Source organism: Haliotis asinina, chromosome 5, assembly GCF_037392515.1.
Source record: "Haliotis asinina isolate JCU_RB_2024 chromosome 5, JCU_Hal_asi_v2, whole genome shotgun sequence".
Lineage (NCBI taxonomy): Eukaryota > Metazoa > Mollusca > Gastropoda > Lepetellida > Haliotidae > Haliotis > Haliotis asinina.
This window is the reverse complement of record NC_090284.1, coordinates 35,790,156-35,816,369: the sequence shown is the minus strand read 5'-3', so window position 1 is coordinate 35,816,369 and position 26,214 is coordinate 35,790,156. Positions and strand designations below refer to the sequence as shown.

Below are 26,214 nucleotides of genomic sequence, written 5' to 3'. Positions count from 1 at the left end.
CATAACTTGTCTGTTGTAATTTTTGCAAAATCTGGCAACTGACAACTGGCAGTTATCCTGGACAACAGATAGTGGAATGTGGATGAACATAAACGTTACCTAGATCTAGTAGTCATCAAGTATAGTCACTCTCTCAAACTGCAATACAAGTGTACCCTGTGGTCATCACAGGATGGGACAAGTCTATTGGGTGGTGAGGCAGCCTATTGGTTAAAGCATCCACTCGTCACGCTGAAGATCTGGGTTCTGTTCCCCACATGGGCACGATATGTGAAGCAGAGTTCACTGCTGTTATATTGGTGGAATGTTATGCATCTCTCTTCCTCTCTTCGTCCCAGTGTGGAAACATGCTGTCAGCTAAGTTGAATCAAATCTTCTTGGCCTCTGACCACCCGACCTCTGCCCCTGCAATAGATGCCTGTCAATCACCCTGCACCCGCAGCCAATCACGTGACGTCCTGTACTTGTCATTCTTTTTCTTGTCGCACCATAGTGAGGTCGTGTGTTGTTTCTGTGAAGATATAAGTTGGAATTGTGAATAAACATGGGTGGATCTAAAGAGAAGGTATCTAAGAAGCATAACGTTGCAGTCAGTGTAATAGAAACTAAACGTCAGACGAGGAGTTTCTCTGTATCGGCAGGTAGCTAATGGATGGTCGTCTGATAGAGATCGTCGGCAAACAGAAGATGGGCAGTCTGCCCCTAAAAGCTAAGGAAAGAACGACGCAAATTAGTTGCTAAATGGTCTAAAAGCCGAGGAAAGAACGACACAAATTAGATGCTGGATGGTCATCTTTGAAATCAGCAGATGAAGCTTTTTTGAATGAGGCCTCGGACTCATACCTGAGTGAGAATTTGAGACGATTGTTTTGTCCTAGTAACTGAGAGGCCTCGCGGGATGTGGGCGAATCGTCGTTGCCACCACGTAGAGTGGTTTTATCACAACCACAACCTTCATTGCGTCCGGCATCTATTGTGACGATGCCACAGTACTCATTGATTCACCCAACCGATCCATTGACTCACGAACCCTCTTGTGCGATTCAGTCTACCAGTCAAGGCCACGATGTGGTTGCAGCTCAGATGACTGAGCCCGATTTGGCGATTCACTTTAAGTGGAAGGGGTGGAATCGATTTGGCATTTTCCCATCCACTTCACGTGAGCACTTCGATTCACTTTGAAGTTAAACGCTCTCAACAACAGCTTCGTTTGGATGCGGCTCTCTCTCAACCAATTCACTCTAAATCGGCGCTTCCACAACAACAGGGCAGTCTCGGTTCAGTGCTTCGTAAACCATATCACTCAAACAGCAGTATGGTTTCGATGCGGTGCTTTCTCAGGGTGACTTTGGTTCAGTGTTTGATCACAGAGTGGTTATTTCCCAAGTTGGTTTGAGTGCAGCGCTTAGTGCACATACAGTCAGCAGTGCGGTGATAGGAGTGTGCCCTTTGTGTCAGTGGCTACTCCACATGTTTTGACTGCAGCTGTCAGGGCACCATTAGTAACTTGCTCTACAGGTTACTCAGGTGTGACTGTTTATTGGTCTCCTGGGCGCCGGTTCCGGAGACAGTAACTTCGCAACCCATGGATTTTGATGCGTTTGTGGTGCACGTAGCAAGCGCCTGACGCTTCTGTTACATTACCCTCTTCTTTACCGATTCACAACTCGTTGGTCTGTCACCCCGTCTCCCTCACCTCACGGCTCGGCAAGTTCATATGTCAGCATCGATGCGGTAGACACACCATCTTTACTGGTGTGGAATGCTGACAATTTGCAACTACAGCGAAGCGTTTCGCCAGCAGACATGTTATCAACGTTCTCTATGAAGACAGGGGAATTTGGTCCTATTCCTTTTCCCCCTAAGGCGGTGTTTTACATAGTTAGCAGCGTCACTTGACACAGTGTTTGCTAACCTGAGAAGATAAAGGATGGTTTTAACAATTCGATTCACGAGGAAGCGTTTCAACAACATGATGTGGCTTTTGCTCAACCTCTTGGAATCGATGCGCCGATTCGCAATGCAAATCATTTATTCACCAGCATGGACTTTGATGATTTTGTATAATGAGTTGCTGTGGTGCTTCGGGGCCAGGATCCGGTGACTCCCATCTCGTTGCCTGTAGCCACCTCACAGACTACAGCGTCTCATATGTTGGCTAGACTTCGGCGATCGGCTACACGGTCTCCATCGTCAGATGGTTCTTTGAGTTCGGATGAAGTTTGGATGTGGCTTCTTCACCACTTAGGCTGGTTAGTGAACCTAAAGAAGTCGGAATCGATCCCTACACACCATCTGCAGTTCATCAGGGAGGTATTCGACACTCAGGCCAGCAAACTTTTTGTGCCGAGGGAGAGGTTCGACAAGATGTTACGTCTGATTCCCCTTGCCTTGTCTCAGCAATGGCAGGAGCTTTTGGGGTTACTGTCGTCGGCTCAGGCTCTCCCTCTCAGGGGTCAACTTCAGCTTCGACCCTTGCAAATATTTCACACTCCTTATATCAGGACGGGCGACCTGTCCTCATTGATCATGTTACCCAGGGAGCTTCAGTGTCATCTAGTATGGTGGATGCAAGAATCGAACGTTTGCGGCAGAGTTTGGTGCCATTTCACCACATGTATGTGGATGCGTCCCTACATGGGTGGGTAGCTCACCTTCTCAATCAGTAAGTGGCAGGGCAGTGGTCTCCCACAGATCGCGCGGGCCACATCAATGTCTAAGGGCAGTAATTTTGGAGATCACTCATTGGCAAGAGCAACTAAGAGGTTTGCTTCTCATGATAAGGTCAGACAATGCAGCGATCGTTTGGTACATCAATTGGATGGGATTGACGGGGTCGACCCAACTTCTGAGGTGGACTCAACAGTTTTTCAACCTGGTAGACTCATTAAGCATACCCACATTCCAGGGGTAAAGCATCGTAGACTCTCTGTCACGTCCAGAGAGTCCGTCACCAATGGAATGGAAGCTGCATCCAGAGGTGTTCAGAGCTGTTTGCCTCCTGCTGACAGAGCTGACTATAGACCTGTTCGCCACCAGATTCAATCATCAACTGAAGCTGTTTGTGTCTCCGATTAAGGATCCATTAGCCTGGGAACTAGACGCCCTCGCAATTCTGTGGGACGGTCTCAACGCTCAACCTGCGGCCCTTCTTCCACATGTACTTCTCAAGTTGCGTTTGACTCGACAGATGACATAACTTCTGGTCACGCCCTTTTGGCCGACAAGGAGTTAGTCCGTAGATCTTCGATCCAGATCCAGTGCCACTTCCCGTTCGGTCAGATCTACTGGTGCATCCACACTCCAATCAACTACACTGGTCTCCACTAACGCTCCATCTACACATTTGGTGCGTTTGCATCGGTCATTAATGGCCAAGGGTTATTCTAAATGTGCCGCTACTGCCATCACTACAGCATATCGTACATCCACGAGGTCCCTTTATGATGACAAGTGGATGAATTTCGAGTCGTATTGCAGACGGAAGGGCATTATGTCTCCCACGACAGCATCGCCACAGACACTTACGGTCTACTAGGAAGTTGGAAGGTGCTACGTTATCTACCTACTTAGCCGCACTTAACAGAGTTATTGCAGCGGCATCGGGAGTAAGTTGTCTGCTGTCCCTGAGCTCCAGTATATTTATATACGTATCCTATATCACGAGCTGGATGCCCACCCTTCCTGCATCCTGCACCCGGCATCACAGCTTACTTGGAGCTCCAAGAAGTGAATGACAAGTAGAGGATGTCACGTGATCCACTGCGCTTGCAGGATGATTGAGAGGCGTCTATTGTAGGGGCAGAGGTCGGTTGGTCAGAGGCCAAGAAGATTTGATTCAACTTAGCTGACAGCATGTTTCCACACTGGGTCAAAGAGAGGAAGAGAGATGCGTAATGTGAGATAGGATAAGTTTATAAATATACAATTTATGGTTAAATTTTCCAAATATTGAAATATTAGGATGTTTACAGAGATATTGGTAAAGAAATTGATGTCTACTGGCATTTAGTGCACATCCTTCAATATCATAATGTCCTGTTTCAGTGATTGGTCCTTTACATCTCTATTATATGGCAGACCTTCAGCAAGAACCAATGTCCACCTGGCTGATTATCTTTGATAATCTGTGTCATTATTTCTGTATCTGTTAATGTTCTTTATTGAAAGCAATAAATGCTCTTTAACGAACAATATCCTCTGCATAAATTAACTCACAAATGAACCATGCCTCCTCAGGCTATTCAGCAACAGATCATTGTTCCCACTTTCAACGTAGAGATTTGAAAGTACCATTTATGCACTCAACCATTAACTAATGTGTCTCGCAACTGGGCGTTCTCACAACTAGGAGAACACCCTTCAAACTGATGTCATTTCATTTTGACTTGAATGCAGTGATAGTAATGAAGGTGTCCAGGTATAAGCAACAGCAAGTAGTAGCAACAGAGTAGATTTGATGTAGTGAACAAAATGACAAAACTAAACAGGTTTTATTAGTTTAACATCATATTTAAAGAACAGTTATTTCATTTAGAAACATAACATTGAAATAAATATATGTACATGTAAGTAAAGCCTCATTTCATCCCAACCAAATGACAAGAAGTAAAATGTTGTTAGCTGGTTGGACACATTTGTGGTATGTTGAAAAGAATTCTGGAGCTGTACAAGAATAAGTGTTCTAGTGCTCTGTGAGATCATATTTTGTGTCAGATTAAAAAATGGCTGAAGTTGGTGACTTTAATTAATGCACATGATGATTCTAAAATACTTATGGCAACCTTGTACCACATTCATGAACTGTTTTCAAATGGCAATTATGTATCACAGTATCTGTTCCCTGAGAAAGTCCTGTAAGTCGTGAATGAGTCTGGTATCACATGCATCAATACACAGTGGAGTTGTGTCCCTTTGCTACTCCAGAATACTTTAATAGTGTGTTGAACCGCTGACCATGATCCTTTTTCTCTAGGACCACAGAAATTGTGAGATTCTTCCAAGCAGTTGATATCTCAACCTGTCACTTTGAGTGGAAGCATTATGCTGGAACACAACATAACCATAATAAATACTGTTTCATGCAGTGAATCCTGTCCCTCACTCTGGTATTACACATACTTTGACGCATGTGGGCATTATGCAAACCGAGAAGTCCAGTATTTTTTTTTTTATACCTAACACCATAGCTGTCATTGATCTGCCTAGCATCAGCACTTGGCAGCAGAGATCATGTCAACCACTGCCTGTTCCGACTTGACCACGACCACCTGTAGCTGGGCTCCAGCTGTCCGAAACAATGTCATCACACTGGAGAACAGAAAACAAACCAATTGAAGTGACTGTATGTGACTCATCTGAAAGACACCGTTACATTGATTTGAAAATTGCTTGAAAGAGATTCTTAAAGTCCCCAACATGTTCATGTGTCAGTTACAGGAAAGGCTGAAACTTGCCCCATACAATCATAAACATTTAGAATATGCGGATGCACAGTTGTGGTGTTCCTGATTTCTGATTCCCTCTATCACCAAGCACTTGATTCATTTTGTCAGTTATTTATCTGGTGAGATTTTCTTAAGAACCTTGTACAAATGCTTTTTTCATGCTTTTTCTTTGAAATAGATCGTTTGAAAGTATGACCATTATACTGTACTAGCCCCAAACCAAACTGACCTCTGATAATCCTGGCAGGTGATGTTATTCCCGTTAATGGCCAGAATCCTGTCCCCGATACTCAGCTGACCACACTGGTGGGCGGGGCTGCCAAGCATCAGGTTCTTCACGTAGATCCCGGGGCACTTCAACGGGGTGTACTGTAACACAAGGATACACTGTTTCTTTCTCACACTGACTGGGTTACGTTTTCAAGGTTAGGTATGTGGTAGCATGGTAAGAAATCATTTAATGATAGTCACGACTGAAAAAGATATATACACGTGTGTTACACATAAACTGGAACATAGCTGTAAATGGTCTGTGGTGTGTCCCGATCAATATGAACTCATGGGCAAAAGATGGGGACCTGATGTTGTTTGTTTTATACGAGCACGAAATTAAGTTAATCACGGAGTTATACCTTGCAACTCAGCCACAGAATGTATTTAAAAAAATATAATGGTGTTAAATATTAAACACTTAAGCATGCACGTATATTACAACTAAGTCCTAAAACTAGTCGACAGCCCTTACGTTAAATTAAGGGAACACTGCCCAGTGCTGCGACCAGGTCAGTTTCCTGTCTGGACTACCTATGATGTTTAATGACCCTCACCAGTCCATCTATCAAGCCCAGTCCCAGCTGGGAGGTGCCCCTATCCAACTCCACCGTCACCACATCCCCAGGGCCGTCTTTGAGAAACACCTCGTCGTATGGGAGTGACCGCCGGTTCCTAGGTGTCAGGCTGTTATACTCTCCAGGGTTGTGTTGCATGGAACCTGATAATCAGATAACCACTGTTTGATTACATGGCGTGGGTGCCGGTTTAACTAAACTAATTATGTTTTAATGTGCAGGCCTTATTCCCATGAAGAACAATGTGAAGGTCATTCAAGAATAGAGAGAGCTTACACACATTCATCCAAGTTCTCTGTACAGCTGGAAACTACAGGCTTAATATGTACTGGTACATCATGCATCGTTATTAAGACGTCCATCTATTTTGAAAAAAAAACAACCCTCAAAACGTGGCGTAGTATGGGGTATAGGGTATAGAAGTAGGGTAAGAACTAGAAACCGATCTGTTGAATATAACGTATGCATCATCTGCACATGGGTTTTTTACATGGTTATATACATAACACCAAACCGTCCACCAAGCATACTCACCACCAACATAATCAGGTTTTTATACTGACTTGTCAACTGAACAAATGCTTACATAAAAACCAACAGTGTCACAAACAACCTATCGGGACTTTAATATATCGGATGAACCGCAGAGGTGACTGGATCTGTAACAACCCTGCACATTAGATCATCAGTTTCTGTGAATATCGAGAAATCATAAAGTCTTAAGTCTGGCGGACTGTGAGGTACACTTGATACTGCAAGATAAATAGGTGCAATGGATATGGTGTACCAAACACCGGTGGACGTTGACTTTTGATACCAGTAGTTGACACTTATATTATTACCCGGAGCGTCATTTAATGATGTGGTATCGCTCGATCATTTCATCACAGGGTACTGTAGATATTATCCCTGATAGCATGTTATATGATTATAACATCTGCCATATTCCTTTTCACTCAGCACTGCTGTTATAGTCATCTCTACTACATCAAACCATCTAAGAAAGGATGACGATGTAAAGATGTCTGTAAGCTGGATGCACGGCAACAGAGGAAACTATTGAAGAGTGTTACACAATCGTACACCGAAGCGGCAAGCAGCAGATCTATATAAAAGCATGACCCCATCCAGCAGTAGCGGCCATGCACACACACCCTCACACGTAGCCTGTACCTAGATTACCTGTCTGAAGACTGATTAGCAAACATGGCTAGCCCTTCATTCTGGAATGTAAGTAAAGCTTACGGTAAACAATGACAGCCTATGGGTTGAAGGTAGGGTATTCACAGGATGCAGTTTACCTGACAGGAATACACTAGGGTATTCGACATGGTTTACAGACAACAAGATGCCTAAAGAAACTTGCCATTATTCAAGTTTACACTTGTAATTGTAACTGAACTTGATCTGAACTTAGACACATACAAAATGAAGTCAATATTAAATCCAACAAAAGGCAGAAGATCATTAACTAATATCCTGAATATGAGACGACGATGCATAACTTCTTACATAGAATTGTGACATGTTATGCTTAATCTATAAATTGTTTCTCTAATGGTGGAGATATACATGAAAAGAAATATGGCCATTCACCTAGAGCCTTGGTTGCAGAGCTCCATACATACCGACTTTTGTTTGATCTTCTAGTGACAAGACTTTCAAGTTTTTGGCGGTGTTGTTGCGGGAATCAAACCGCTGTACGTCTACGTACACATCTTCAGGTAACTTGGACACGTCATCATACCTGACAACACCAGTGCGCCCAACCCTCACGCTGGGACCAGAAGATCGAGGGGATTTAAATATTGACTTCTGAGGAACATTATTACAACTGTCTGTTGGCGTGTCTTGCAGTAGACTATCAGTAGATCGAGACTTCACCTTGTTATAGGGAGTTGTCGCAGTGTTGTTACTAAAGTCACTGTCTCTAGATAAATCTAAAGGGGGAACACGTGATAATGTCTTCCCTTTAGGAAGGGAAAAATCAGTCGTTTTATTGTTGAATGGAACTCCATAGCCTCCGTTTGACCTTGACCTGTCTGACGGTAAAGGAGGTCGTTCTTGCGACCTTGCCCTCCACTGCTGACCTTGGCTTCTGTTGGTTGTTGGGGATCTGACATTACTTGACGACCGTGAAGGGCGCACTGGGGTTACAATTTCCACTCGATGGGGCTCAGGTAGGTGGCTCCCTCTGGGTGAGTCAGTATTAAAGAAAGTCTTAGAGTTTCCAGGTCCGGCTTCTGCTACTCTAGGAGTATTGCTCACACTTAGGCCACTGTCGCTATCATCTGCCCAATAAAGAGAATGCAATGGGACAGTCCCGAAAAAACCCCAAACATTAAAAAAATACAAAAAACAAAAACGACTCAAACGTACAATGACGACATTTTGTGTACTGAGTTAAGGACTAAGACAAATACTGTCATATGAATGGTATTTGACATTGCACTTTTAAGTTCAGCTCAGTGAGTTATACAACACCATGAGCCAGCTCTAAGGCGAATAAACATGTTGCAGAATGGTTCGTTTAAGATGAAATACTGCCAGATGCAGTATGAATAATGATTCTTCGTTTAAGATGGAATACTGCCAGATGCAGTATGACTGTCGACTTCATCCCGGCTTTAGGCAATAACCACTCACCATCCTCTGCTCCGTATACAGTTTGGAAGTGTTCAAGATACTCCAGGAAGCCTTCAGGGAACGTCTGTGTGAGATCCAAAGGACATCCCTCTTTGGGCAGAGCGAACGCAGGATGGGAGGACAACTTTATTGGCAAATCTGGAATTCAACACCAACCTAAGTAACTTTCTACTGATAGACTGATCACTCCTCATGGGAACCGGCAAAACGTATCACAAATTGAAATATGACAATAGAGCCCTGTACCTTCATCCCTGGGGCTGCTGATACCCCCTTCCGGGGGGAACCAGTGAGAGGGCGCAGCCTTCTTCATCCCCAGCTGGTAGCCACGGAGCAGTTTCAGCAGCTGTGACTCATTCAAGGAACTGAACTGGGTCCGGAATGCTGGCCAATCCATCTGGAATCATTGACAAAGGTTCAGCCACAGCAGCAGTTCAGCTTTACTTGACTGTGATTACACTATAGGTGTGTTTCTGCGCAGGACTGTCGTGATTAGTTACTCACTCTGACAAGAATATTCTTGGACATGGCCAGAACGTCGGCGGCGGCAGTGAGGGGCTGCGACACTTGGTGAAACTGCCTGTCCAGCTGTTTGCTGGCTGACCACTCTTCGAGTCGGGAAAGGTTGGCCTGGAGGCGGACTCCAAACGCCCAGTTGTAGTACTGGACTTGAGACTCTGTAGTCAACATCAACAAGTACATATACACTGCTGTCATAAAATGTGGTATTGTAAACAATACACACTCCTATGTGAAATGTGACATTTATTAATAATACAATGGATATTAGGACCTGTGGGGTAGCCTAGTGGTTAAAGCGTTCGCTCGTCACGTCGAAGACCTGGGTTCTATTCCCAACTGGGGTATAGTGTGTGAAGCCCATTTCTGGTGTTCTCCACCGTGATATTGCTAAATATTGCTAAAATCGGCTTAAAACCACCGTCACTCTCTCCCTATTTTCGTTATTCCAGATTATGGAATACTGTCGTCTTTGAAATGATTAACTTACCTGTAGTGATAAGCCTATTGAACAGGGATGTGGTAAGGAAGAACAAGAGATACGTCATGAGCTGCTTCATGACATCGTTGTGTAGTTTGACGTCAGATGCTATGTTTCGGGTTGTCTGTAGCACACTGAGGACGTGGCCGATGCCGTCCTTCTCCCATGTTTCACTTCCAGAGAAGGGGTTGCTATCCATCACTTTCCCAACCACGTGGTAAAGAATCTGAGGTAAATGCAATAATCCGTCACTTGTGTATATATACTTATAAAATTCAGCGTGAGAGTGTTTTTGACACCCACGCCACTGTATTTGTACCAAGTAAGAACCATGCCAATAAACAAAGGTCTGAGGTGTGTTTCACTAATGACAGTTTACCAACCAGGTGTCAGTCTGCATTATTCATGCTTTAACATCTTACTGTCTAGGTGTCTGTACCTTTGTCACACAGTACACAGTTTGTTGGAAGCTGAAGCTCACGACGTCCTCTAATCCCGTGGCCAGTTCTTGGAGTCCTGCGTTCAAATCGTCTTCAGGGTCTGGGTTGGCGCTGTGCGTGTGAAGCTCGTGGAGTACGTGCACATATAGCTGCATGGTGTTTGACATCCAGAAGATAAGAAGCTTCAGTGGATCATAGTCAGTCTTCGGGGAACTATAGTCAAACACAGAGCTGGAATATACAACAAGCATTGTAGCATAAGTCGGAGTCTCTTCAAGGAGGACATAGAAGAAGTAGGATAAATTTGGGAAAGGGCTGCATGCCTGTCGCAGAAAAAACGAAAAGTTTCTCTTACCTTTCATAACGCTGTGACGATAATATTTTAGCCAAATCCTGAAACATGAATAACCACGAGTTATGGCAACATTTGAAGCATATCGTGTTAAGAGGCGTTTACTAACAGTAAGTATAAGGCTAAATAAAAAAATGAAAAGTTTCTCGGGCATCGGCGCATCACTTTTACCTGTGCGCGTTACAATTTATTAATGCCATTTAAAAAAATAATTTTGATTTGGTCGCGTCCCGATCATCCATTTGTCCACTATACGAATGAGTGTCTGTAAGAACGAGTGTGACCGAAGCTACAACTCATTAACATGTGCTAAACTTTCGAAGCTGTATTTCTGAAAAAAAAATATTTAAGAAAAAAATAAAAATGTGTTTCTCCATCGTCACTTTTTTGATTAAAAAATACGTACTACCGCCTTCCTCACTTTTGAAAAAAATGTGCCCTAGAAACATTTAATTATTGATGCAGCCTAACTATTTTAGTAAAATAGTAAAACAAGGCTTCCGCCACAATAACAGCACAAGTACTGAAGGTTCCTTTCGATGGAGGGAAATAGGGGAATTCACATTCGTCTGACCTTCTCTGGCTGCAGGAAGCTAAATCGCGGCAACATCTTTAGTGTAGAAGATGAATATCACTTCCTCATAATTTGCCGATTCTATTAGGAGTTAAGAAAAAGAAAATGTCCTAACATATTATTATGGTTATCCTGACAGGGCGAAATTTTCTGTGCTGATGAGTACTGATGACAGTGTCCTTATCCGTAAGTTGTCATCCTTTATCTACCAAGCATTGTCTCTACGAAATAAACATGATAACGTATAGAAACTATGTACATATATTGTTATTTGATATAAGATGGTGTGATGTGATGCGATATGAAATGTGAGATGGTATGACATGATATGATATTATATGGTATGATATTGTATAATATTCACTATGATATGAGATGATATGGTATGATGTGATATATGGTATGATAAAATATGCTATAATATGATTTGGTATGAAACTATTTGATATGGTATGATATCTGATGTGGTATGATAGGATATGATACGGCGTGATATGATATGATACATGGTGTGATAAGATATGATGTAACATGGGGTGTTTTGATACGATGTGTTACAACAAAGTATGCGTAATGTGATGTTATATGATGTGGAACATTTGATGCGATATGACATATTGTGATGTGACTATATTGTTCCTTTCTATGATATTGTGTACTATGTTCTTGTAGACTATAGGCCTGCGGCCTTCAGTATGAATGATGATTGGTTGATTGATCTTTAGTGTAGTTCCCATATCTAGAAAGACAAGACACGGCATGTAAAATATTCACAGATAAAAACCAGCGATACTTACGGCAACCTTTTCCCGTACACAGAACAACACTCTCCTCTGAAGGTTTCTTAGGTGATGCCTGGTAAACTTCCGGTGGGCGTGTTCGAGACAGGCCACAAGCATGACAGCTGGTGTGAGAGGGTGATCTCGCCTGCTGCAGCTGTGGACCTCCAGGATCGCCTTCACTAGGTCCTCCTCCCTCTCCTTGCAGTAGGCAAACGTTATCTGGTGACCCTCGCCGGCAGATGCACCCCCTTCACCTGCGTCAAACGACGCTGAGAAATCTCCTGACGCACCCAGACTCGAGTTGAGGAAATCATTAGGGGGGAGTCGATCTCTGGATGACATTAGCCGAGTTGAGTTGTGGTGAGTCGATGATGAGTTGAACCAAGACAGACTCTCGGGTATGTCGTATCCTCCAGATGGATCTTTATATAGGAACATATAATACCTACCTATAGTGATCACATCTCCAGCATAAATGTGCGCCATATCACTTATTGGGTGTCCATTCACTGCAACCAGAGCTCCTTCGAACACCTCCATTTCTATATAGAAGCAGTACCTATTGTCCGCATGTACCGAACCTTTACCTTTAGTGTTCCGCAGAGTCAAAACACAATGTAGCGGGAGTATATCAGGTCCTCCCAGTCCAATCTCGGATGAATAAGGATGACCGCGAAACTTTCCAACCTTGGTACATTTTGACTTGAGCTGATACTGGACCTGGTCCCGGAGTGTGTCGTAGCCTCGCAACGTCAACAGGTAGGGGTTCTGGGTAGAGCTTATATCAGAGCTTGTAGTGCCACTGTCGTCAGACATTGTCTCCCTTTGAATGGACTTGACGTCATGACTATGAATCCTGAACTGGGACGTCTCCATGTTCCAAGACGCAGACAGGGGAATAGCCCCTGGGGCAACCTTGGCCATCATTATCTTCCTGGCATTGTCATTCAACCCTAGCGTATCGTCCGATGAATATTCTCTCACAACCTCCGCCCTCTTATGAAGTTCGAAGCGTCTGGAGAAACCATTGCTAGGCTTCCAGTAGGACTGGAGTTCCAAAGGTTTATCCGAGTCGTCGAGAACACGCCTACACACTGTTCGCCACTTGTTGTTGGGTCTCTGGGAGTACGAGATGGGGGCCGTCTCCACCAGTCCTATGACTTCGCATAGCACGTACTCCACGAAGTGCCCGGGGGGCTGGCCATAGCGCTCCAGGGCCTGCTTCACGAGCTCCTGGGAGGTGGAACGGGTGGAGGCGAGGACGCTCTTATACTCGGCCCCAGGAAGAACCGACTCACCAAATATCTTCAGGACACCAGGAAGCCTGTCATCAATGGATAATTCCGAGGAAAGTTCGACATCGTCCTCTGTGAGGTCCTTGACGCTGTAGGATCTGCTGAGACTTCTGGTCTTCTTGGCCTTAGGGTGCCCCGGACCGACCTGGGTCTCTCTTGGGGACAGGCTCGAGGTCTGTTGAATCTCTGTGTGGCGGGGACTGAGGATCTTGCCCGGTTTAGAGGTCAACATCGTGGAACAGAAAGCTACGCCCTTACCTAAAATCAAAGGCGTTAATCATGAATTATTTTTAACATATTTTTGCAAATATATTATTTCACGAACTTTGTTTTCGTCTGATGTGCAATTCATTGCTGATCAGCATTCGCAGTATAAATCCCTGGTAAATCATTGTCAGATACTGAGGAAATTAAATATATGTTCTTCCCCATGAAGCTAAGCAGCTTGTAGGAGCCAACGCGACATCCACTTTATAGTTATCACTGGTATTGCTGCTGGTGAACTGACGTTAGCCTCAGCTCAGTGCGTCCATCGGACACACAGAAGATGATAAAACACAGACACGTATTCTGGGTTCACTGTTGTCGGACGTATTTATCTGGAGGGAAGCAGTCTAACATGTATTTTATCAGTTACACATTGACACAGGTGTTATATGACAAGGTTTACGGCGAAATAATAACTTCGTCATGTCGGCAGTACAAATGAAGGTTGACCTTCGGATCAATGAGCCTCTCTATCGGTGCGTTGAACAATTTCGAACCAATCTCTTTTGCACATAAATGCTTCATGTTAATGGGAACATGGCTAGATTTGTTAATATCCTCAAGGACAAAGCTTATTGTTATACCCGATCTGTATTGCTGCTAAAGGTTTAAGGTTTAACATTTACTTTCCAGGCAGGGCATGTGTTGTCACTGCCTATCACACGCGATGACAAGATAACATGAATTGTATCTATATGTGCGCGTGCGACCTGGACGCCTAGGAGAAGGGTGTATCCAACCTTTATAAAACACATCCCTAATTCCATCTATCATTTACAATAAAAACATCGTTTTAAAGAGTCTTTCAATAGAATGCTGTGAAATCTGTGCGCTAATACTTTACTGTATAACACTTAATCCATCACTTGTATGTATAAATCTACTGAAACATATCATGAACGGCATTATGTTCTCGAGACACCCCGCTAACATTAAGTCGGCGATAGCCTGTGTTACTAAGTACAATACAATGTCATTCTGATTGGTAAACCCCTAATATATCGGCTTGCGTGCAGATTACAGCCATATGTGTGAACTTCCTGATTGTGTAAGCTCCCGATTTGATACAGTAGAGGTTGTGCAGAAGGGGTTAGTGCTCCTGTTTTTTTTCATGGGCTGTTAACATCTAAAGGTACAGGCTTTGTCCAAGGTATTAGCTAGTTACATACTTCGCAGACACCCGTTAGACACTGTGTCGGTGATTGGCAGGATCAGAGCTTGGATCACCAGCAGACGGACCAGAAGGCGATGTGAGGAAAATCGATACATTAAATATTCCCCCTTAACTTCGAAGACATTTGTGCCGGTGTTTACGAGCGTAATTTATCCTTTTTAAAGATTGGGGAAATTAGTTAAAAGATTATAATACGGATGATAATCAGCGTTTTAGGATGAATACAATGCAAGCATGTGTGCGCTAGGATGCGATGGGATTATGATAAAGATGTTTTTGTTTTTATAAGTGGAAAAACGTCTCCGGTGTCGACCTAACTATATCTTTTCCTACGACGACATCATCAACGTCAAGCTAAATAATCTAAAAGCAACATCACATCACTTAAGAGGTAAAAAGAGTAAAGTTTGGAATTGAATGAGCAAACTTTTCACACGAACCAGTTTCGTGTTCACTGACGTCAAAGACTCGAGAAAGTAGGACCCGATGGTGATAAAAGCTGCATGGAGGGTGATTTGAATTTCTCACTTGGCCTTATTCTCTAACGCGTACATCTACCATGTGCACTACCCCATGTCTTTTCAAAGCCTGCAACCTCCCCCAACTCCCCTCAGAGACCCGCCCGTTTATGACACATGCATGGGCTCCTCCTCTGCCTCAACAAGTCGACCTGCTGCCGCCATGTCAAGCAACGTTCAAGTGATGGACGATGTTGACATGGGGATTTCTCTATTTTTCCCCTCACGTAAACCCCACAACGCCGACATAGGGTTGCGTTAGTAAAAGACGGGGCTAATCGCCTTGATTTCTTCCACAAACTGCAAACAGCTACCGTACATTTCCAGTTAAACTCTAGCCGGTATCCATGGCGATGGTGTTCTGCATCAGCTGTCATGGACTTGTGATTTTACACCGTCTTCTACACATTAAGTGTATAGGAGTTACGATGAAGATTGATTTCTGTGTAAACGGTTCCATCTCAAGTTAACTACAGAATAAGTATAGCATTCATAATATCATACATGTGGCACCTACTTTTTCATGTTTCAGATGGAGACAATGATAAAAGACTTCACAGCATTATCGTTTAGTTTGGACACTCGCTAACAAATAAAACCATATGAGCTCCACAGTGAGGACACTCGCTAACAGATGTAACGCAAATACGCTGCCGTATCATCTTCTTCGGACAATCGTGAAAACAAACGCATCTCCCTTTCCAGCTGATCATTCGTATCTAGCCTGCAGTGTTGTTGTATTTGCTTAATACCGATAATATCGATCTCTGCATGATATCACGTGCTTGCATTTAAACATGAGCAAACGTTGGGGTTTTACGGTAAATGAAACCACTCTCTTTCACCTTTACTCAATGTTTTTTCCTTGTAACATTGTCAACTAGAACCTAGATATTGCTTTGAGGAAGACCTCGCAAAAACAACATCTTTACCGGAGAACTATATTTAGTTGCACACACATAATGAACAGGCGGAGTCACGTGACCTATATTTTTTTCAAAACTTTGTAAATTAATCTGACCTTAACTTTCCTCATGATTCTTCAACAGCTGGCCATGTTGACGGCAGGAAGCTGCTCGACACGTGGGTTAAACAAATTGGCTTTCTCCCAATTATGAAAGCTAAATTAAAAAACTACCAACTTATTTCCATGAAAGAGACGACATGCAGTGAATGGCGAGAGAGCCATGGTTCCTTACAGGGACGAAGTCTGCAGCCAGCCAGCCGGCCAGCCTATGTTCCACGCTATACGTAGTACAATACCATTATATCATTATCTCGAACAGAACGAATCTATGTTATGAAACGTTCCTGACGTGCCACGTCTCGTGGTGAGGTGAGATCCAAAGTAAACTTCGAATATATACCTCTGTTAACAACATGCACTGATTACGTCAGTGTGTTCTTGTATTACATGTACACATCTGTTTTGGAGGTTCTACATGACCTTTTGCAGGGAGCGTGTGGATACGTTCGTTTTAAATATTGTATGGCATTTTCCTTCATGTTTATTTTAATGTGAGAAAATGTACAGCTCTTATTGGCGACTTTAAAACATGTACAAATGTAAAACAACGATATAATTCATGTACATTATTATAGGTATGTATATTTCCAAGAAACTGTCTTGTACCGTATTATCGGCGTGCGTTAGTCTGTCTCACAGTCCCTGAGCCACACTATTTTCTCTGCTGCCTAGTCATCCCTCCAATGCTAAAGCTCTTCAGTTTAGAAGGTTTATTTGTTACTGTCAATGTTATATATATTCAGTGACTCGGCGTTAGTCTATGTGTCAGGGTTTATGGTCAGGTCAAAGAGTAAGCGCATAATGTGTCCTGTTTTGTAGGAATTGATAAAGTTTAATCCGTTACACCTCCACATACTAACCGCGTATGTATTTATGTTTGAGTATGTACGTGCTTTCCTGGTCAGTACAGGAATAATTACACAGAGGCCTACACGTGTTGTCCATGTACAGACATATGTCGCACGTGTAATCGGCCCTGAATGTGACTTGTGTACAAGTGACACCGTCATGTCTTAAGCTACCAAAGACGCATGTTCAAGAGTAATTGTGAAATGTCGGACTCCAGCGAGGTGTGTTTTCTGTGTTGAGTATGATGTTAGCCGGTCAGTCGACACACAGCATCAAACACACGTTCTGTCAATGGTTCGAAAATGGAAATAAGTTGCATAAATCTGAAAGCTGACCTTGACTTTTGACCTCAAATATATGCATAACTTTGCTTCAACTTACTGAGTTCTATAATAAGCAGACGAAGCTTATCTGAAACTGGACTCTAGAATGTCCCATGTAAAGATAGTGAGAGAAGAGTGACATTTGCGAAAGGACAACTTGGGGACGCGTTTCAAGCCTTCTGGAATCTTGTGAATTACAAAACATACTTGCGTTCATTTCCCGCTGCCTGTTGCGAATCTTTCGTCATGTAGAAAATACGTTGGCGGGCAAAACACCAATTCTTTCTTTCATACATGAGCTGGTGTGCAAAACAGTAATGCATGAAGTGTGTTGCTGTGGTCGATAACTTCTAATATATTTCTGTATCCTTCTCTTTATTGCACACTGACATCCTGTAGCAAGGCGGTGTATTGCACCCCGGCATGTTGAATAAACGTACACCTATCGATCTACACACCCCTTTTATTACACGATCATAAACGAGTCCATAAAGGCATAAATAACAACTATCGATTGAAAATCATGTTGTCAGTTACCTTTGAGCAAATAACAAAAAACCTCATCCTTACCTGGTAACGGGTATAAATCACGCGGTCTCCTAGCTGGCACCGAGAGACGGGGATTGCTGTACTGTTCACTATGTTCAAGAGTATATTTTGACAGATACTTTCTATAGCTTATTCGATCAAGACTAAAGACTCAGCGCCGTATCCAACTGTTTCATTGCGGGTTGTCGACATAGTAACCGAATACATTTTTTTCACAAACTTGAGTTCAAAAGTACTTTTCCAACTTTTAACATTTTCTAAATTCATCAAATAAAATTTGACAAGAGTTTAACCAAAGTGTTTACGTATTTTAGAAGTAGTATTACAGATATAAATGAGATCTAATCATCACTAACATTGATCGTCACGCTTTTCAGTTTTAAAGTGTTAGGTAGAAACCCACCGCGCAAATAACCATTCTCGACTGAATGCAGCTTCTGTCCTAACTATAGGTGTCCATTTGTTCAGTCACACCTACCGTGTGAGAAAACATACTCAACATACACTTACCTGTAAGATCAAAGAAAAGGAGACGAACGCCGATATTTCAGGTAGACGGGCGAGGGTTTCAGGTAAACTACGAGCTCGCTCAGTGTTTTGAGCGACCTGTCCCAATAAATGCACTCATCCTTTAAAAATGTGAAAAAGGTAGTCCCATCATCACAGGGGATGTCCTCAATGGATATCGGTTAATGAAAAACTTGGTTTCCATGGCAATGGGCAACGCGAGCAGGTAGAGCAGTACTCCACGTAAAGTTTCTACCAACTAACATCAAGCCATTTTCCTAGAGACCATTTGCCGCAATTTTCTTCCCAGTCAGGGAACTTACTCTGTGCTCGCCAGCCACTGGCTGTTGTCTGGTCAGACTTGACTGCTCTAACACTGAGAGCTAGCCGATTACGATGGACTAAACCTGAGGAAAAACCCCTTTGCCCGTCATTATTCGGTCTCAATTAATCCCTCTGAAACCCTACTAACGCTGAGAGGACTGGTCCCGGGCTTTGCATGTAAATATCGCTGTGGAGACGCGTGGAAGCCATTCAACTTTAATTATAAATCCATCTTTCCTCCTCACTGGGGCGGCGGTGATGCATGTGTCTCGAAATCGACATACGGGGTGTAAGTCATTACGCGCAACACGCGGAACAGGGGAATGAGTTACTCTGGGGGTAGGGGGTGGGGGGAGGAGGAAAGTGTGTGTGTGTGTGCGTGCGTGCGTGCGTGCGTGCGTGCGTGTGTGTTTGTGTGTGTGTGTGTGTGTGTGTGTGTGTTTGTTTGTCCGTTTGGGAGTAGGGGGACGGGGGTGGTGTTGTGGGTGAGGGGAGCGGAAATAGGGGGATTTCATTTACTTTTAGCCGGGCAATTTAAATTTAACTGCTTTGTCAATGATCATTTAATTCTAAAGGTGTGCATGCTTACTTCATATCGGTCTACTCCTCTTCGCAATGCGATAACAGTGATTGTGGCATTGTCGGGACTAGTGGCGGTAATGGCAGCAGTAGTAGAGGGAGCAGTAATAGAAGTGTTATCGGCAGTAGTAGTAGTAGTAGTAGTAGTAGTAGTAGTAGTAGTAGTAGTAGTAGTAGTAGTAGTAGTAGTAGTAGTAGTAGTAGTGGTGGTGGTGGTGGTGGTGGTGGTGGTGGTAGTAGTAGTAGTAGTAGTAGTAGTAGTAGTTACTACTACTACTTATGGGTTTACAGAGTTGGCTCTCAATTTCCATGCTTTATATCAATACAAACCGTTTAAATATGTGATATAAAACTCGCTACAACTGTGACAGGAACGTCATAAATATAGTAAAACAGCGTCATAGAAAGGTCCATCGACATCATTCTACTACAGTTCCCCCTGAAGTTCGCTGAAGTGTGTTTGGTATCAATATAAGACAGATCCCAGTTTTCTCTGTCTAGTTTATAACATGTATGAGTGATGGAGTAACTTATACGCTCATGTTTGTCTAACGCAGTCTTACGCTCAATTTAGTTCAATTTTAGAACTTTGATGTTTTGATTATTTGAAGTATGAAAATCTTATAAGATTATTAACATTGAGAAAATAACTGCACTGTACTTCTGTATTTCGATTTGATTACAATTTTCTTGGCATCAACGAAGGTATAAAAGTAAGGACTACGAGAGGATAATTAAAGAGAGTCGTACCTTAATGAAGTAAGCCAGGAGACACAAGCGTCCTGTTCTCCAAAGACGACCTGCATGCATTGACTGACTGCAGACAGGTACTGCCGATGTCGCCTACCTTTTGTCTTCCACAGCCAAAACCAATATGACGGCAAGTAGCGGGAACACACGACCTGTACAATGTAAAGCTGCACACAGTGTTTGTCAACATTTTGTTGGGACTAGCCTCCCCCGTCAACTGACTTTGGGCAACTGGTTTCATCTTTACAGCCACAATTTGCTTTTGATTGGGAGGAAAGCGTGCCCTAAACTCGATTTCTGTTTCCACAGCTCGCGACAAATCGTGTACGGTAACAGGATTTGTACACCTGATAGAGGCAGATTTGAAACGTCCTAGAGGGTTTGAATCTCGAGAATCTCAGTTTAGAGAATATAACAGGAGTAACCACGACTCGATGAGGACGTTCTTGCATGCTTCCTAGGGATGTGTATGTGTACACGGGCAACACAGATGGTACAGTGTGGTCGCAGTCGGTTATCCATGAGTAATGGCTGAAGCATTGTTATGAATGTCCGGTAATAATATAATAGGCATTCATCACCTAATGTGTGCAATATAAGTGGACTGATGGGATCGGTTATCAGGCTCGCGGTCTTGGCAATATATGTCATTGTATCACATCAGCTTAGTATTCCAGACCCGGGAGGATCTTGATTAGGTTACCTCCCATATCATAGTAAAGACTTACGGACCCGTGAAGGCCCAGGACTAGAATAGGCCTTCAGCAACCCATTCTTGCCATAAAAGGCGACTATGCTTGTCGTAAGAGGCGACTAACGGAATCGGGTGGCAGGCTCGCTGACTCGGTTGACACTTGTCATCGGTCCCCTAATGTGCAGATCGATGGTCATATTGTTGATCACTGGATTGTCTGGTCCAGACTCGATTATTTACAGACCGCCGCCATATAGCTGGAATATTGCTGAGTGCGGCTTAAACCTAAACAAACTCACTCACTCACCCACTCACTTATGACAGGGGTAGCGCTAACGTTTGCTTTGTACAACGGTACCCAGTCTTCAGCATCGCATGCTTGAGGTTACTAACAGGATTGGGTGGTCAGGCTCGCTGATTTGACACACGCCATTGTATTGCTTTGGTCAGTTCTCACGATGCTGATAACTGGATTGTCTGGTCCAGGCGCAGTTATTTACATACCTCTGCCATATAGCTGTAATATTGCTGAGTGCGGCGTTAAACAGCAAATCAAGAGTCTTATATTCTAGACAGTCCACAGGCATGGTTTACATTGTTGTATCATTGTGTATGTGACCAAATAGTGGCACGCGTTATAACGATGCTTCTGGTAGAAAAATAAAGGTATAAATGTGATTACGTTATGTCTATTGATTTCCAATCAGTGGCTCTGTTGGCAGGGCGTCATTGTTTCCATATCCGGTGCCAATATTTCTGCGATGGCGGCTCAAGGGAGCTGCTCCTGCCACCAGGGCAGGTAATAAGCGAGCCTATGATGCACGGCGCATTACCTCCTCCAGTCTATGAGGAAACTATCCTCTCCACTGGATAATGTGACATGCTGTGGCAATACTTTGGCAATACATCAACGTCACCACGACGCCATTGCTTGTCGATGATATTAAGCGACATTACGGGAACATGAGCTACAATATTCCTCATTTATGTCCTACCTAGAACCTTTTGAATCGTGGAGATGTCTGAAATAATAGAAATATTGCTTTCCTGGAAACTTATCATATGTGAGGGAAATATCTGAGTTGATGTAGTCCGTGACTAACAGGTCGCAATGGCAGCATCAATGAGTAAACACAATAATAAAGACATTTGACGAAAACCATTTATTTCATATCACGATATAAAATGATAAATATCTCTTTGCGCTCGCTCGCAAATATGTGTAAAAATGGAAATAGAGTTTCAGGTACTGACTTTTGTGGTGCATCTCTATGCATATTGATGACGGATCGTGTATATTTAAACCGATGCAATGTATAGCTACCGGACTTCCACATCTAAACACACTGTAAACATTGACATCCAAAATATTGTCCCAGGTAATCCCAAGCAGTATGTACAAATGCCCATGTAACATGGAGGAATATCATTGGGCAAGCCTTATTACCAAGTATTTGTTGTCCAGGGTAGGCGGCCATCCCCTGTGTGGTTCACAAACAGTCACACACGGTAGCCCTGACCAAGACGACTTGCCAAGTTGGCTCGCCCACAACACGGGAATTAACCCTCTTTGGACATTAATCCCGGCTGATTAGACAGTTTACTTGTACTTTTATTGTGGTAACAGTGACATGTAGTAAAATACTGTAGGTATAAGTTGAGGGCATTGCATGTTTGTAAAGTTCACGCTCAAGTCACATTAAGAATATCAGCGCTTACTCTTCAAGACCTTCTGACACATTACTCTCCAGAGATAACTCCGCGATCATGACAACAACTGTTACTTGCTGTCCTATAATCTAAACTCATTTGGCTCAAGAACCTTTTCATATGCAGCAGCGTCTCTGTGGAACTCCCTCCAATTGAGTTAAAATCATTTCCTTTCCTAAGCACATTCAAAACATATGAAAGCTAAATATTAAAAGGACTATCACGAAACAATTCCTCCAGGATATCTGATATCAGAAATCACTTCTAGAAATTTTACTGCTTGTAATGAAACTGTGTTGTGGAAGTGTTACAGGTATGTTATGTCACTGGTCAAAAGGTATGTTATGTCACTGGTCACAATTTGTTTCTACTGACATGACATGACAATATGGATTGGAGTATGTTCATGTCGGAATGCTGCGGGGGCTGAAGAAACGCGTGGTACCAATGTCTCAAGCTGACGATTGATTTCAGTCCGTCTTTAGGAATTCTCAATCAGAAGTGTGATGTATCTACATGTCTAGAAGCGAAATGTATTTGTCGTTTCAGCATGCTAATATGCCTTCTGTCAGAAGCTCAGGTATATGTGATGGTAATGTTTGATTTCACCGACCGTGCAGGATGCACGAAGATAGACCATGTACTGGCTAAGAGCTGGTATGAGCGGCTGGGTGGTCAGGCTCATCATTCTGTACACAGGGGTTCGAATCTCTGTTTGGACAATAATTTTCTAGATTTTTACAATAGAGTACTGTTTTGCATATATTATACTTATATATGTTTATTTCGTTCAAATTTGAAATATATGCTAAGCATACCTTATAAAAACAATCCATCTAGATTTTTTTTATTTCCGAAACGTATTGTCCAAACAAACACTCAAACCTCTGTGATTCTGTAATTCGCTGGGTCCAGACCAGTGTGCGAAATAGTTTCCTTACTTTGCTAGCCATTAGGACTAGCTATGCCTGAAAGTTACTAGCCCACAAAATAAATCACCAGCCCAAAATCTGAATCTAGAAACTAAGCCAAATATTACAAAAAGGTACGTCTTTGAGAATAAGATATGTCGGCATGACACTGGTCTCAGCATTAAGCTGCTAATATGATGAATGTTGTTATCATGCTATAATCTTGCATGATTTAAATGTACATTTTGTATATTAGAACTTAACAAGTCGGAGAGAGTAATATATTTATAAAATGAGCCCACGAAACTTCACTATAGTCAGACCCGTGAAGGTCCGGGACTGAATGGACCTTGCTTGTCATAAAAGGCGACTAACGGGATCGGGAGGTCAGGCTTGCTGACTTGGTTGACACATGTCATCGGTTCCCAACTGTGCAGATCGATGCTCATATTGTTGATCATTGGATTGTCTGGTGCAGACTCGATTATTTATGGACCGTCGCCATATAGGTGGAATATTACTGAGTGCGGCGTAAACCCAACTCACTCACTCATTCACTATAGTTAGTCGGACCAGTGCCTGTGGAGATTTACTGGTGTGACTAGTAAACCCGTGGCTAGTTCGCACAGTGGTCCGGACGGGTTGTTCTCTATTCGCCTACATCTCTATTCGCCTACAATCTTAAAACAACACTTCATGGTTTGTTGACCACAGACCACGGACACTTCAGTTTGAAAGACGACAAGGACATAGACAGAAATATAAAATGACTTTATTTATTGACGATAAAATATATTTAATGTCGTAATGAGAAGAAATACAAGGACTTCCCCAGAATGATTGGGATATATACATTTAATACCAAATAGATGTACACAGCGTGTAAATTTTAAATATTTCCGATACAAGATTACTCAGAATATTTTAACAACTAATACCTATGTACAAAGATTGGAAATAGAGAATCACCATCATGCACAGTTTGTAAACAGGCACAAGAGTTTGTATGGCCTACTGTTTGAGTGTAGTTTTGTAAATTACGTGTGGACCGAATGGTCCTCATGGCTCGGGATGTTGGCGAAGGACACATTGAATTAACAGTAGGAAATATATTATTTGGTTTTAAGGGGTAAAATAACAACCCTCTAAACAGTATCTGCCTAATAGTAGAGAGGACTGTTTACACTATGAGAAGAAAAGAAGTTAAACCAAACATTCACCAGACCAAAATAAAGAGACAAAAATTACTACTAATCATGTACATGTATTGCCTTTGCACACAGCGACCAAGAAAACATGTGTCTCTTGGAGAATAAAACTTGAAAAAAAAATTACTTATATTTTGACGTGTTTGGCCATTTATGGAAACAATTACTTCTAAACGAAGAACGTTCATTCGCCAATGCTTTACATCTAAATAAATAATGGAATTCATATTGGATATACTTATCTTCCGACTGAACTATGTACCCTTATAACAACAGTCACTCAAGATCACTTCTGTAGAGCTCTGTTCAAGCGGTTTCATGATAAGAGTAGGGGTGCATTTTTCATCCTAATTTGTCCGCTTTGTTTTTGTTGGCGAATGGAGACATAGGCGAATAGAGACTATAAACTAGAGGTTTTCAAAGAATTATTGCAGATGCGGCGTAAAACATTCACACAAATCATACTTCACGTTCCACAGGTTCGTCAGAATGGATGCGGGTAGAACACAACAGGAGACTGGTCAGTATATTAAACAAAAAGGAATATTGGATCCAATTTATTTTAGACCACACACTTCCATTTGTTTTTTCCTTGGAAGTACTTAAGAAGGCGTGAATGTGAGTTTGATAACATGTAAGTGCTTTTGAGCATATCCCCAGCCATCGTGATTGAGCTAAAGGCCGTTTTTGATAGTCACCAATCAACATGAATCCTGGTGTACAATTGTTCCCGTACCTCCTGGCAGGGACCAGGTAGAATGTGTTTCACCAGGGATACTCTATAACTCTCTATATAGGCTCCCTGGTTTCACACATCATGTCGTAGACTAACACTCCGAAAATATTAACTGTGATAAAAATAAACATTTAGTTTGGAAAGGAAACCCGATAATACAAACCTGAGGAAAAGGTAGATGCACCAATTAGAGCTGTACACATACACATACAGTAGAAGTGACGAAAAGGTTCTGGAACTGTCAAACAGACTATCTGTACCCGTTAAGACATCAAGCACGAGTTTTTTTTAAGTAGGAAGATATGAACAGACAAAACAGCTGACAAGTACGGTTTCATACAGTACTCCCTTTTTACATGACCTGTGAGAAGTAATGATGTTTAATTTACTAGTAATATTTATTTTACCTGGTGCATCTCCCTAGACTTCTTGGTCAGTTTCTGTAGTAGCTGTAGCTGTAGAAAGGGCTGTGTGGTTGTAGTATGTGAACTTGGTGATTGTGAATCATGTATAGAATTTACCTTCCTATAGAAATATATGGGGATATCCATTCACGTTCTGTGTAAATATCAAATGAACACTTGTTGTTACTGATATTTCAGTTAACCACTTTTTAAGTTTAGTGTTATTCTCAATCAGCCCCACACAATCAAGAACATCGATTAGAACCCATGTGGTCAGTGAGCAAAACAACAACAGAAGAA

The 26,214-nt window shown here is 42.5% G+C and overlaps 1 protein-coding gene across 1 annotated transcript; it reads right to left on the bottom strand.

Moving 5' to 3' along the window:
• Positions 1-4,477: 4,477 nt before the first annotated feature.
• LOC137283776 (ras-associating and dilute domain-containing protein-like) lies at positions 4,478-18,851 on the bottom strand. Its single transcript, XM_067815460.1, has 12 exons — positions 18,602-18,851; positions 12,105-13,642; positions 10,737-10,774; positions 10,381-10,612; positions 9,951-10,167; positions 9,446-9,618; positions 9,188-9,338; positions 8,942-9,079; positions 7,924-8,586; positions 6,275-6,438; positions 5,677-5,816; positions 4,478-5,310 (listed from the first exon to the last, which is right to left on the bottom strand). Exons 2-12 carry the CDS (start codon positions 13,614-13,616, stop codon positions 5,211-5,213), a joined length of 3,528 nt encoding a protein of 1,175 aa, XP_067671561.1. The 5' UTR covers positions 13,617-13,642; positions 18,602-18,851; the 3' UTR covers positions 4,478-5,210.
• Positions 18,852-26,214: the final 7,363 nt, after the last annotated feature.